Here is a 12,583-nt window from a genome sequence, read left to right on the forward strand (position 1 = left end):
TTTTCACTACAGATTTAGTGCATCATGTGAGTTGTTTTCAAGAAGTACTAAATGGCTATTTTCTGTCTGAATTTCTGTCCAAGTAACTAGATTTCCAAAATGAGTTCAGCTTCAGTTTTTGGTGAATGAGCAGAACAGGACTCAAGCCTAAACCAATTTTTTTCAAGATATGAATTTCCGAAGTAGTGAATAATTTCTTATTCCAGATTTGAACTTCCTTTCCTTCAGCTTATCTTTAAATACAGATTATTTTTACATCTCCAAACCTAAAGATTGTAATATGTTTTTAGGCCTTAATACTACTCAGAACCTAAATCTGGAAGGAAGGAAGGATGGGAGAAAAGAAGGAAGGAATGAAAAAGTAACCTCGTAGCAGCAAAGCTATGGTAAAAGAATGAACAGTTATTGAAGAACCACATGGAAGTAGTATTCAAGACCAAACCCCACCTTCCCATTCTGCCAAGATCATTTTATCTCTCTTGAATGATGATATCTGTAGCAAAATGTTTATTATTCACCTGCCACCCATATCCATCTGAAAATGATGTTGGTCTTCTCTCCATGCCAACATCTCGTCCCAGGGCACTACTTGCCAGATTGATGAGGTTTGTATCCACTTCTTTACCCTGACAATAATAAGAACTCATAATTAGCTCTAAACAGGAGCTGCTGAGCTAACATAAAAAGCAAATCTGAGGAAGCAAAAATTGTCATTGGAAGCACAACAGTGTTGTAAGCAGTGTCATTTTATATGATGGACATACTGTGGACAGAGTTTTATAATGCCCAGTTTTATAATTCATTGTTTTGGGCATACTAAAAGATATCAGGAGGTACAGATTTTTTAATACTTTTCTTTGTCTTAATCAAAATTTCCCGACCCCTACACTCCTACTGACTATCTTCATTTCAGATTTAATAACTTCTTCAAGAGTGAGCTATCACTAAGTGCGAGGGAACACCAGCAAGAGAATTTATTTTAAGGACAGAGAGGCCATTGTGGTACCCTGATTTAGCCTTGGGTATAAATGTAGTACATAGGACTTCCCATGATTCATTCCAGCCTGGTCCAGAAGCTGTGAATGAGCTACAGCATACATGCTAGGAAGATGGACAATCTTGTTTAAAACATTTACAATGAAGGATAAGGCATTGTAACCCTTGGTAAACTGCTCTAGTGATTAAGTATTTGTCATTTTCATGTTGTTTTAGTGTTTTATTAAGGCTGCACCTTTGCACATTCTGCCTGACGATCCCAAAACTTTTATGGACATTAATCAATGTTCATATTTAACCTCACATAATTAACCCACAAAATCCCCGTGAGGCAAGTAATATAACTCTCCCGCATGCAAATGAGAAAGTGAGGAAAAAAAAAAAAGAGGTCAAATGTTTCCAAAGTTGCTCAGAAACTCCCTGAAAGATCTGGAAAAGGACCAGAATATCCTACTTCATTGCTCCCATGGAGCCTTTTCCTTCCTCATCATCCCCTCTGTCCAATGGACCCATTGTCTGTAATGGGGACTTTGGGGCATAGAACTGTGCAGGCAGCATGGTGTTTATATTCTCTCCACAAGCAGGCTCACTACCATCTGCGGGACATGCAATTGTTGGAGCAAGGAGGCCAAAGCCAATACAGAAATAGGGTGTATATACTAATATACTAACATTTATGTTTGCTATGTTTCTAAATGAGAAAAGTGAACTGAGTTCTTTAATAATGTCTTCTCATAATAAATTAGCCACGTTAGGGCAATGTCATATCTCATGATGTTATACCACTTACTAACAAATAAGCTTACTGCTTAGAAGCTTAAAAAGAGATGGTGGGAAACATGGAAAAGTGAAATTAATATATATGTTTTTAACCTTTCTTTGTTAAAGGGCACGGAAAGAGCAAGGACAGATTTACAGTGTAAGTATTATTTTGTCCACTTGAAATCTAACATTTCAAAATCTGTTTTGGGGGTAAAGGGCAATTGTGTAGGCGATAAATTACAAATAATGGCATCAAGGCAGTCTGCAAAAAGTGACTAATGATATTTTTAAAAGTATGTGGCATGTGCAGTTACCAGAGGAACAAATCCACAGAAGGGCGAAGAAGAACCCATATAGCTGTGCTACACTAAGGACGAAAAGGGACAAGCAAAGCATACTCTCCCAAGGCAATATCTTTTAAAACAATGATTTCAACTATATACCAAAGCAATCACATGGTATTGAATATTCCAGCTTACTTCACACCATACCTATTCATTCCTGCCTTTCAGACACAGAGCTCGAAGAGGTCTGCACAGTACATGCAGGACTACCCTCACTGTCAGCCACTCATCCCCTGCACTGAGACCAGGGCCAGGAAGCCTTCAACAACCTTTGCCCCATAAATAACCAAAAGGCACCCACAAAAAATAATGAGATAGTCAGATGATACCAAGGCACGCATCACTGTCCAGTGAAAACCACCTTGTCTGCCTGTTTTTCCTCTATGCTGCATCAAGGCCTGGCTGCCTTATCTAGTCAGTTCTGACAGTGAGGCAAGCCCACACAGATCAGCCACCCTAGGGACAAATCTGGGAGAAGGGAGAAAGCAAAATTCCTCCCACAGGAGGATGGTTGCTTGTTTGACATAAAACAAAAATGATATGTGGGGGGGAAGCAGCTATAAGAAAAAATATCATTTGTAATGCTTGCCAGATTATTCTTCTCCCTCAGCATGGAGGGGCAGGGGAACAGGAACAGAAATTTGCAGGAGGTGGGAAAGGCTTTTGTCCTGAACTAGGCTGATTGGCTTTAGGAGCTTCCTACACTGCTCTGCCAAGGATACTGGATCAATAGTTTGAATGGTTATGTTGTCACTAAGGGGACAGAAATCTCAAGTAAGAGAACAAACAATGGCAAACTCTTAAAAATAATTGAAGAGGAAAGGGTTTCAAAGATTTATCTGTTCCACCTATTCTTTCAAGAGGAAATAACTGGTTTACTGATAATTATTTTTTTTTGTGAATAGTCTGTAAACTGTTTACTGAACTGCATTCCCTGCCTGTCACTTTCTAAAATTTCTTACCCTTTTTCCCAGCTCAGATGGGTAATTCACCTTTCCCATTTGTTCCCCATAAAAACTAGGCTTTTGCCCTCCTGGCCAAGATTTGCTCTTTACTTCCTTGATCTTAATCAGAAATCTTATAGACAGGCAACAAACAGATGGAAAAAATAAGTCTGCAAAAACACAAAAGTGCATTACTTTGAAATATTGCATTCTTGCACTGTAAGTGTTGCCAATGGCCTTGCCAGACGTATCTGTATGGAGGCAACATGCTTTGGAGAAAGCAAGATGAGTTTTTGGATTTTAGACTTCACTTGACATTGCTGTGTGGCCTTGAGTAACACTTCACTGGTCCTCAGTTTTCACACGTCTAAAAGGAGGATAGCGATGTACAGGCATATGTCTTTATCTGTTCGGATACTCATGTGGTTCTCATCATAAGCAATGTCTCAACACATGTGTACATGGCATTTAAAATATGTAAAGGTCTTTTAACGCTACTTATGATAGTTTGCAAGTCCAATAATTTCTCTGCCCTTAAAGGAATGTTCTCTCCTCAAAGCTTGCTGAACAATTACATTTCATAAAAAATAATATTTTGCAAAGCCTATAATCAATAGCAAAAAATATATATTTTTTTTATTAATAAAATTCCAAGAAAAACAGTTTTACAAGTGAGCATTCCGCTGCAGAGGTCACAGTTGTGTTAATGCACTGACACTGTCTGGAAACTTATTGTGAACAGTCTCACAATTTCACTGTCAAAGCTGAGAAATACTCAAGTAAAGACAAAGAGTATACAAAGCATTTAGCACATAAGTATTTTAAATAATAATGTGCAGCCGTTTCAAATGCTCCTTCTGAATAAGAAATATGAAATCTTGTTGTTTGTTTGTTTGTTTTGTCAATTGTGACCCAGCAGGACTGTAAATTCTTTTAAAAGGACAGTACACATGGGAAGTGTAAACAGGTTTGCAGTTACCCATTCTACACATGGAGTATACATGTTTGTTTTTTTTTTAAAAAAATCATCCCTCTCTTCCGCTATTCTCTTGGCACAAAAGATCGCTAAAATACATTTTCCTCTCTGCTTAATGAAAGGAGTATTCCACTGACTCATCTGCTTCAAGTTAAACATATGTATATGCATTGGCAGGATTGGGAACTAATCGCCCTAGGACTACATTGTATGTAAAGCTTGAATTCTAACAAAAAGATTTCGGTAGCTTTGGATCAGGCTGAGAAAAGGATATTTGGATTCCTATCTGTTTGCTCATGAAACAGTTTTTATTCAGTCCATCAGCTCTCACCTGAAGCTTTGTGAGCCTTTCCTCTAATGTTTTGCCTTCCTTCTTTTGCATCTTTTTTCCTTTTTTTCTCTCCAAGGCAAGCAAAATTTCATCACTAGCCAAACGGCTTTGAAACTTACAAAATTTTGGCCAAAATTTAAACAGAAGAGCAAAAATAGTCATCTGTGCAGAAAGAAAAGAAAGTCAGTCTCGACTGTATTAGGAAGACAGAGTGTGCTGTAAAATAAAGTATAGTTTACCGTGAGAATGTAATAACTATTTCTTTTTGAATACACAGCCTTGTTCCTCCTACGTACTGTGTCCTGACATTTCAACCCAGCTTTGCTCGGCACATGCTTTTTTCATCAGTGTGTTTATTACTGGTGAGAAATCTTCCTAAAACATAGTTAAAAGGCACTTTCTTTTTTTATATTTCCCTAAACAATTGTTTGCATTAATGAAAACATCCATCATTTTTTACAAGTATTCTTGATAAAATATACACCAGTAGAATTGCTTTTGCACCACTGTTCTGTTCAAGTATTTCAAATATTCAGTTCATTAGGGAGAGAGGGTTTTTTTCCTCCTTAAGAGAAAGGAAATACTTTTTTGCCTCTGGAAAGCCTCTTAAACCACATTACAGATCTATGAGCAAATCTTGGATAATTTTTAAATGATATAATCTCTCACAGGGTCTTTTTTGAACTAGAATAAGAAAAACAATTTTTAAAAAGCAAACAGAAGGGCTCAGTGAATTCTGTTGCTGCATGTACTAAGGCTCACATTTTTCAGTTTATTTAGATATTTAATTCTCATTCAGAAACTTGGCTTCTAAGTAGTCAAGTATGCTCAGCACCTCACTGCTTCTGGTTTAAAGTACTTGAAAGTGACATTTGAGTCACTGTCATATTTGAGTGACAACTTTTTGGCCAAGTTCTTCCCTTGGTTTTGTGCCACATTTCTGGAGTTCACTGTCTTTTACACAGGCTGAAATGAAACTTATTTCTCTTAGGATCTATACGTACCCTTTTGTCTGACAAACCACTCATCTTTTGTAATCCAAATATTTTGCGCACTCGCATTTGATTTTTAAAGGTATTGATGGAAATTAGATAGGAAAAGAAAACGAATTAGCTTTCTCGGGTTTAGAAGATAAGTCGTAGAAGATAGTAATGAGGAATAAGAAAATAGTAAGTCTGTAGTAAAGGTTTATAGATTACTGTTCGGTCTGATTAGTAAAAAGATCAGAGAGAAAATTTTCTGCAGACTTTCTGTAATAAAAAAGGGAAAGATTCAGCAAGTTAAGCTTTGTGCTTCACTTACATCTGCTTTTTTTTTTTTCATATTTATATCAATGAATCCTGTAACTGTAAATTGCTTCTCTGGCATTAACCAAATGATAAAGAACAAGCAATTCAAAAAATAAATGAAGTTCATTTCAACTGACAGCACTCCTAACACAGACCTGGATACCACCTTTCCCATATCAGCTGGCTGACTCAAATTGTCAGTTTATTTGGCAGCAAATATCTGAAACTTCTCTGTCATCTCCACCCTACAATCTTAATTGAAATGGATGACTCTAGTGTTCTGCTTCATGGTTAGGTTTATGTATGGTGTCAAAATTGTCATGTAAGCAACAAGGAATGTCCTTAAAATCAGCCACACAAACTCTATCCAAATCTGTGACAGAGATTCTCCCAGCTTCTTACCTGTGCCTCTCTGAAAATGTAAGGTCCTAGTTCTTTCCTGTGCTCCAAAATCTTCTGTGCTTGTTCAGTTGGGATGTCAATCTGCAAAGCTGGGGGTACGTTGGAATTAATAAAGCAGTCGATGATAGCCGTGATCTTATTCTGGACTGTGGCATCATCACAGTGAGAATGGCACAAGTCCTGAAAGATGAAAAATAGCACTTTCAGTCAGTGTAAAGAGAGATGCAAGACCCTTTCCAGGGGCCCAGTGATCAAAGAGTAACAGTCATACAAAAATAATTATACAAAGAGATTTCTTCAGTATGTAGGATGAAATTCTTATAGCAAATGTGCATGGTCACAGCAATAGTTAAAACATGAGTGGGACTTCTGGTTTGCAAATGCAGATATACAGCAGTCATTGATTTTAGGTGATAGTCTCTGCCTGCACATTCTGATGGAACAGTGTAGTTTTTGTCCTGCACTCGATCAGAGCACATTACTGGTAAATAGGAGGCATTTCTGAAAAGACAAACACATTTGCAGGTCTGAAATGCACCGATTTTCACAATGAGCTTGCTATGACTAGTAAAGTAACTTTTAAAAAAAAAAGACAAAGAAATGCTTTACAAACTCCAAGAACAGAGGGGAATATTTTGAGTGGTACAAGGTATTATAACCAAGAATGTTGGCAAAGGAGGAGACAATTTCAGCTACAAGTACAGTCTTCCATTCATTTCTAGTTTCTCCAGTCATTAAGATTTTGTAGTTTCCCAAAACCTCAATGTCTGAAATAATTCATGCAGGATAGACAGAATACAAAACAAACCTGAACTTACAAGGGTAAGATCTCAAAGGAGCATTGAGGTTTTCTACTCTTGTTAATGTGACCCTATCATTCTGTTAAAACCTATTATTACTGTGTTTTCACACTCTGATGATGCTACTATTGGGCTGTGACAGGAGAGAAAAATCATTCAAAGAGCTTCCTTGAAATCCTCTGAAATACGTACTTTCCATCTATCTATAAACATCAAGACATTTCTATAACAACAGGAGATTATCGCATGTATCTTCTATAGGCACAATGAGCATTCCAGAGAATTTTCAGGAAGTGAGCTCTCTAAATGAAGAATAGGCATTTAGTTTTGGTAGAGGAGGCTGGATATTTACTTTGCAAAGAAATTAAAAACAGGGCTTTTAACCAGAAATGTGGTATGTGGAAGAACAGTTTTGTTTTATTATGAATACTTTTTAGTTTTGTGGAGGAAAAAAAGAATGATAACAGCTACAATGAAGAAAGTAAGGCAATACAAAAACATATTCAATATATCCTAAGAATATATTATGGTTTTCTTTGCTCATCTAGCACAGAAGAAAATGCAGAGAGCTGTAGTAAGAGGGAAGAAAAACAAGCCATAAGATATGAAGAGGAATGAAACGTGAACATACAGAAACAGATGGAAATGATCCACAGAGTTATATTTCTTCATATTTGTTTTCAAAAAAAATTTTGTATTTTTTGTTTGTCCCAATATGTGCCGCCAGCCCAAATGGGTTATGAGGAGCAATGCAGACACTGACTCCCAAAGGGAGTTCTGTCTAAACTGATGGCGTGATAGGGCTCAGACAACACAAGCATGCACTATGCAAAGTACTGCCCACATCTTTGGCAATGTTCCTCCAGTTCAGCCTGACCCACAACACTCCTACTGCTCCAGCCCTTTGCTTCTATAAAGAGCATCAACTGCCAACCATGACAAATCGCATGCATGTAGAAATATGGTCAGATTGTGCTTTTTCTTGATAAGAAGACAAATAAAATTAACATAGATGAAGGAGAGGGGGTGGGACATAAAACAATGAAGCCTTTCTTCAGAAAGCAGACATACAAAGAAAACAGTCTAAACTACACTCCACATTTGTAGAAAGTTTCCATGTCCTCCAAAATGTAGCAACGAGGAGTCACAAATCTGAAAAAAAAATGTCGGATATTGTGAGAAGCATTTATATCACGTAACTTCAGGTGCCTTAATGTGAACTTTCTAGTATAAGATGGTCACTCTGTAACCAAGAGAGACAGCAGCACCTCCAGAGAGCGTATCAGCCTACAACTCTGTGACTCCTCACATTGGGGTCAGAGCCACTGTGAGGACAGAAGGATTGCCCTCTGGAAGCAGAGAAGCTTCAGCTTCTAAAGTAGACCCCAAATTCAAATGCCAAAACTATCCAGTGAAAATGCACCCACATGCCCGCAGCAGGATCTCCAAGTGCTACTGCAGCATCGCCTGTGTTCGGCTCCTAATTTCTGAGCATGTTAGCTAACCTCATGCTGCCTGCTCTCCATGTGCATGCAGACTATGTTCAGGAGCCCAGGAGAGGCTTTGTTTGCACCAGCAATATCCCAGAGGCAAAAGGAGTAAGGAACAAGTGAAAGATCTGTGGTGCCCCTGCCTTCAGTCCAGGGTGCTACTCGGAGGCTGCTGTGTGATTTAAAGTCTCACTCCAGAGGTTTCTGATTGTGTGTTGCTTCACACTACAGCAGCTGCAGAAAGAGGAATGCATGTGGAAGACAGAAAACCCCTGCTAACCTTGGCCACCTCCTCAGTGGCAGTCAGATGCAACTGTGCAGAGTGTAAGGGAGATGATGTCTGCATTTTACATACAAGTTTTTTGGGTAGAGACCATCTTAACATTTGTACATTTGATTGAATTTCAAAGTTCTTTCTGATTTTTGAGTAACTACCCAACTCAGCAATAATCCCTCTGTTTAACAGTGTTTAGCTATAAAGACAGAATGAACATTTACTGCTTGCATATTTTCTACTGCTCAACAGATGTATACCAAAATCTGGGCATTCATTAGTTAGTAGTATCCCTTTAGAGATTCAAAAGAAAGGTAGAGTTTGAAGAAGCACAAAGAAACACAGGCATAATACATTCAAGTCATTAAAAAACAGCTACCCTTAAGGAGTCAGGATTTTCATCAAAGAAAAAGACAAATAAATAGTGAAGGAGGTTTTACTATGAATAAGAAAATGCTTAGAGATATTCTTGTTAAAATTTTCCTAATTTGCAGTAATGGATGCATTTGCTTACAAGTTGAATGATGCTCCCCTTGTGCCGTTTTACTACCGTACCTTATACTTCTGTACCTCTTGCCAGAAGAGCACTCCATTCTCCAGGAGGTCTCCTTTCAGGGACACAAAGCGTTGAAACTGATTTGCTGTCACTGGATTCAACAGCGCTTTGCGGAAAGCAATTATTTCACTAGATGAAGAAACCCACTTATTGTCCACATGCTGTCAAAGAAGAAATAAATGCACCAAATAAACTTTGTTTCAAAAAGCAATAACAAAGGCATTAGTTAGCGTAAACTGTCTGATTCTTATCTTTGCACTGACCCTAACTTTCAGTAGTTTATGAGTTTATGACATGGATACAATAGAATTTGGCAAGGTTTCATTTCTTTCTTTCCTTCTTTTCTTTTCTTTTTTCTTTTCTTTTCTTTTCTTTTCTTTTCTTTTCTTTTCTTTTCTTTTCTTTTCTTTTCTTTTCTTTTCTTTTCTTTTCTTTTCTTTTCTTTTCTTTTCTTTTCTTTTCTTTTCTTTTCTTTTCTTTTCTTTTCTTTTCTTTTCTTTTCTTTTCTTTTCTTTTCTTTTCTTTTCTTTTCTTTTCTTTTCTTTTCTTTTCTTTTCTTTTCTTTTCTTTTCTTTTCTTTTCTTTTCTTTCTTTTTTTTTTTTCCAGTTTGGTTTGGGCAACATTTTTTGGAAAACGTGATGGGAGAGGAAATGACTGACAATGATTTAGACCATATGAGTACATACTATAAAGTATGGAAACAGCTATTGTTATTGATTATGGCAACAGGCTACTTTTCTAGAGAACAGTTTGAGTTTTGTGCAAACAAACAACAAAGAAAAAGGAACAGACAAACCACATAGCTAAAAGTTGTAAAATGCTTCTGACAGGGATCTCACTAACAAAATGAGCTTTGAAATGTGTTGCCATGATCACCAACAGAAGCTGGAGAGTTTGCTCTCTGTGGAATAAAACTACCAATAGTAAAATAGAATTTAAAGTCATCGAGACATTTTGGAAATCCTCCTGCTGCAAAGCAGGGAGCAGTAGGCAGCCAGGAAAGGGTGGAGAAAGAAAGATGGCTTATGCAGGGACAGTTTGTTTGAAATGAAGTTCAGGCTGGCCTGCCTTCCTGAACAAACAGTTCTTGTGCTGTAACTGAGCAGCAAGCCAAACAATCCCCCTTTGTTATCAGATGGATGAATGAAAACTGTCTTGTAACAGTGGTAGAAAACTCCTGAAGTCCCGGAGAGATGGAGTGCTGTTCAATGGTCTGCATGGGACAGAAACATTTGTAGTTGTTGCAGACAGTCCTGGCAATATAACCTGATGGTAAGCTGAAAGACTTCCTGCAACTGCTTAAAGACGGAGGTTACGCTGCAGATTCTGCTGTGGAGCCTGCCAGGGTTGGGCGCCTACCCTTGCCGGAGGGTGTGTGGTGGTTGTCCAAAGAGTCCTCTGGTTAAAATGAAGTCAGTGCAACTTAAGACATTAAGGTGGCATCTTCTCGGCCCTCCTCCAAATTTCCAAACATGTTCCCTCCGCTGTGACCAGGATTTAAGAAGCTATTGGGAAAAATTCTTTCTGGGGCATATTCATAAAAGGAAGAACAAAACGCTGCTCCCGCCTAATGTACGAATACTGTTTAGCTTATGGTTTAATAACCTTAAAGCAGAATATGGAAAATAACCATCTTCCTGACAAACAGACAAAAGAAAACTCAGTTAACAGAACCCACATGCACTTTGGATCCCTTCCGAGCTAATGGTTTGCATGGATAATTGGTGACCGGGTCTCCAGTTTGATTTCAACAGACAATAAAAGTTCAACTGAATAAATGTACACAACTTGTATGTTGGCAATCACCAAGAGTTCACTGCTCTTCAAGAGAAAAAACTGGCAAACATCTGATGAAATGTATTATTACAAAGGTTTAAGATGTTTAAAATTGATATTATCTCAGTGCTGTAAGATTAAAATACAATTCTAAATGAAACAGATACTGTGAGATATGATTAAACCTGCCCACTCCACTGCATACTTCACATTCCCTTTTGTGTCTGCACGTAATCCACTCGCAATAATAAATAAACTACCAGATGCTGGAATGAACAGCTTGTCCCAATAAGTCCACTGCATGCAAAATACAGATAAATGTGAATTAAAGGTACAATACCAGTTTAAGGAGGGTTAACAGTGCTCTACAGAGAAGGACAAGAGACATGTTTTTTTCAAGTATGACCTCTTTAGCCAGGAAGGGAGAGAAATTTACCGTGAACATCCAGCAGGGAGCTAGATTCACCAGTAATGTGAGTAATCATCCCACTGTAGCCAATACAATCATGCCTGCTTTTGACAGCATTGCATTTGGGCCTCATGCTGTCAGCCGGGAAATGGTGAAGGATGTGCAAGGTCCGAACAGAAAAGACAGTGAAACTGCAGACACAAGAGACATAATAAACTTCACTTGCCTTCCACATCCTAGTTGTCTTCTCCTGGTTTTGGCTTAGGAGATCTTCAGTTCTGTCCCTTACCTACAGTTGAACAAAAGATTATCATTGTATTTTTTTTAATATTTTGTTTAATATTCAGCCCTCTAATGATTGAGACCACAGTGGGAGAATAGTTGACACTTCAACTATCTTTATTTGGCTCTTGATATATGAAACTTGTGGACCCGCACTGAACACCATCCGCTGTTAAGCTATAAATGAGCTCGTGCTCATTAACACTGACGAGTTAAGTCAAGGGCAATGGCAGTCAAACGGCGCTCTTCCCCTGATTTATCCTACCCATAATGTTGAGGTACCACTTACATTGGGAATAGATTTTGAGTCTAAAGTTGGTGTTGGTTTTTTTAATATGAATTGGGTTTGTTCCTTTGGACAGCTGTATCAGAAATACAGACTTGATCCTTCACCTTCTTTGTAGCAAAAAATACACCTCAAATCAAGGGCAGATTTTCTGAATAAGGACTACATAGCATGCCCACAGTGTTTGGTCACTGTGAAATATGAAGCCAAGTAGAGAATGTCATCTGGTTTCATTTCTTCTAAAATACGTTCTTCAAAGGACCTTTTCATCCTCTGAATTTGCAGTAAGAAAGAGAAAAGAGCAGTGAGACAAAAATGAAGACTAGGGAAAGACTAAAAGCTGATTAAAACTATGCATTTCCTGTAAACTGTTTATTAGAGTTTAATACAGCATTTTCCAAACTGCAGGGGCTACTCTCCCTGCCAGTACAGTGCAGCAGGTGCAAGAAGAGGCATGCAAAAGCTAGCTTCCAGAACTGGAAGCAGCTTAGCCTCATCCCATGGTCTTGTGCCAGGGCTCATAAGGGAAGCAGAGTTCAGCTACAAAGGGCAGAGGACTAGGAAATTTTGCTTTAATTTTATCATTACTAAGATTACAATTTGTCTTACCAGAATCTACGCTTTTCCGATTGCTTAATGCTCTGAATCAATTAAAAGGATCCAGT

General features: G+C 38.0%; 1 protein-coding gene across 9 annotated transcripts in view; it reads right to left on the minus strand.

Annotated features, from left to right (window-relative positions):
* RGS22 (regulator of G protein signaling 22) overlaps positions 1-12,583 on the minus strand; it is a 69,081-nt gene that overhangs the window by 8,154 nt on the left and 48,344 nt on the right. For 3 of the 9 annotated variants that reach the window (XM_048068677.2, XM_066991228.1, XM_066991227.1), the window contains 5 exons: positions 11,577-11,639; positions 9,164-9,325; positions 6,045-6,224; positions 4,354-4,515; positions 519-626 (listed from right to left, as the gene is read on the minus strand). In XM_048068677.2, coding sequence (XP_047924634.2) covers positions 519-626; positions 4,354-4,515; positions 6,045-6,224; positions 9,164-9,325; positions 11,577-11,639 — 675 coding nt within the window. The remainder of the gene's footprint in view (positions 1-518; positions 627-4,353; positions 4,516-6,044; positions 6,225-9,163; positions 9,326-11,576; positions 11,640-12,583) is intronic. The other 6 variants (XR_007165162.2, XR_010828954.1, XM_066991230.1 and 3 more) reach the window with 4 other exon arrangements.

Source organism: Anser cygnoides, chromosome 2 (assembly GCF_040182565.1).
Source record: "Anser cygnoides isolate HZ-2024a breed goose chromosome 2, Taihu_goose_T2T_genome, whole genome shotgun sequence".
Lineage (NCBI taxonomy): Eukaryota > Metazoa > Chordata > Aves > Anseriformes > Anatidae > Anser > Anser cygnoides.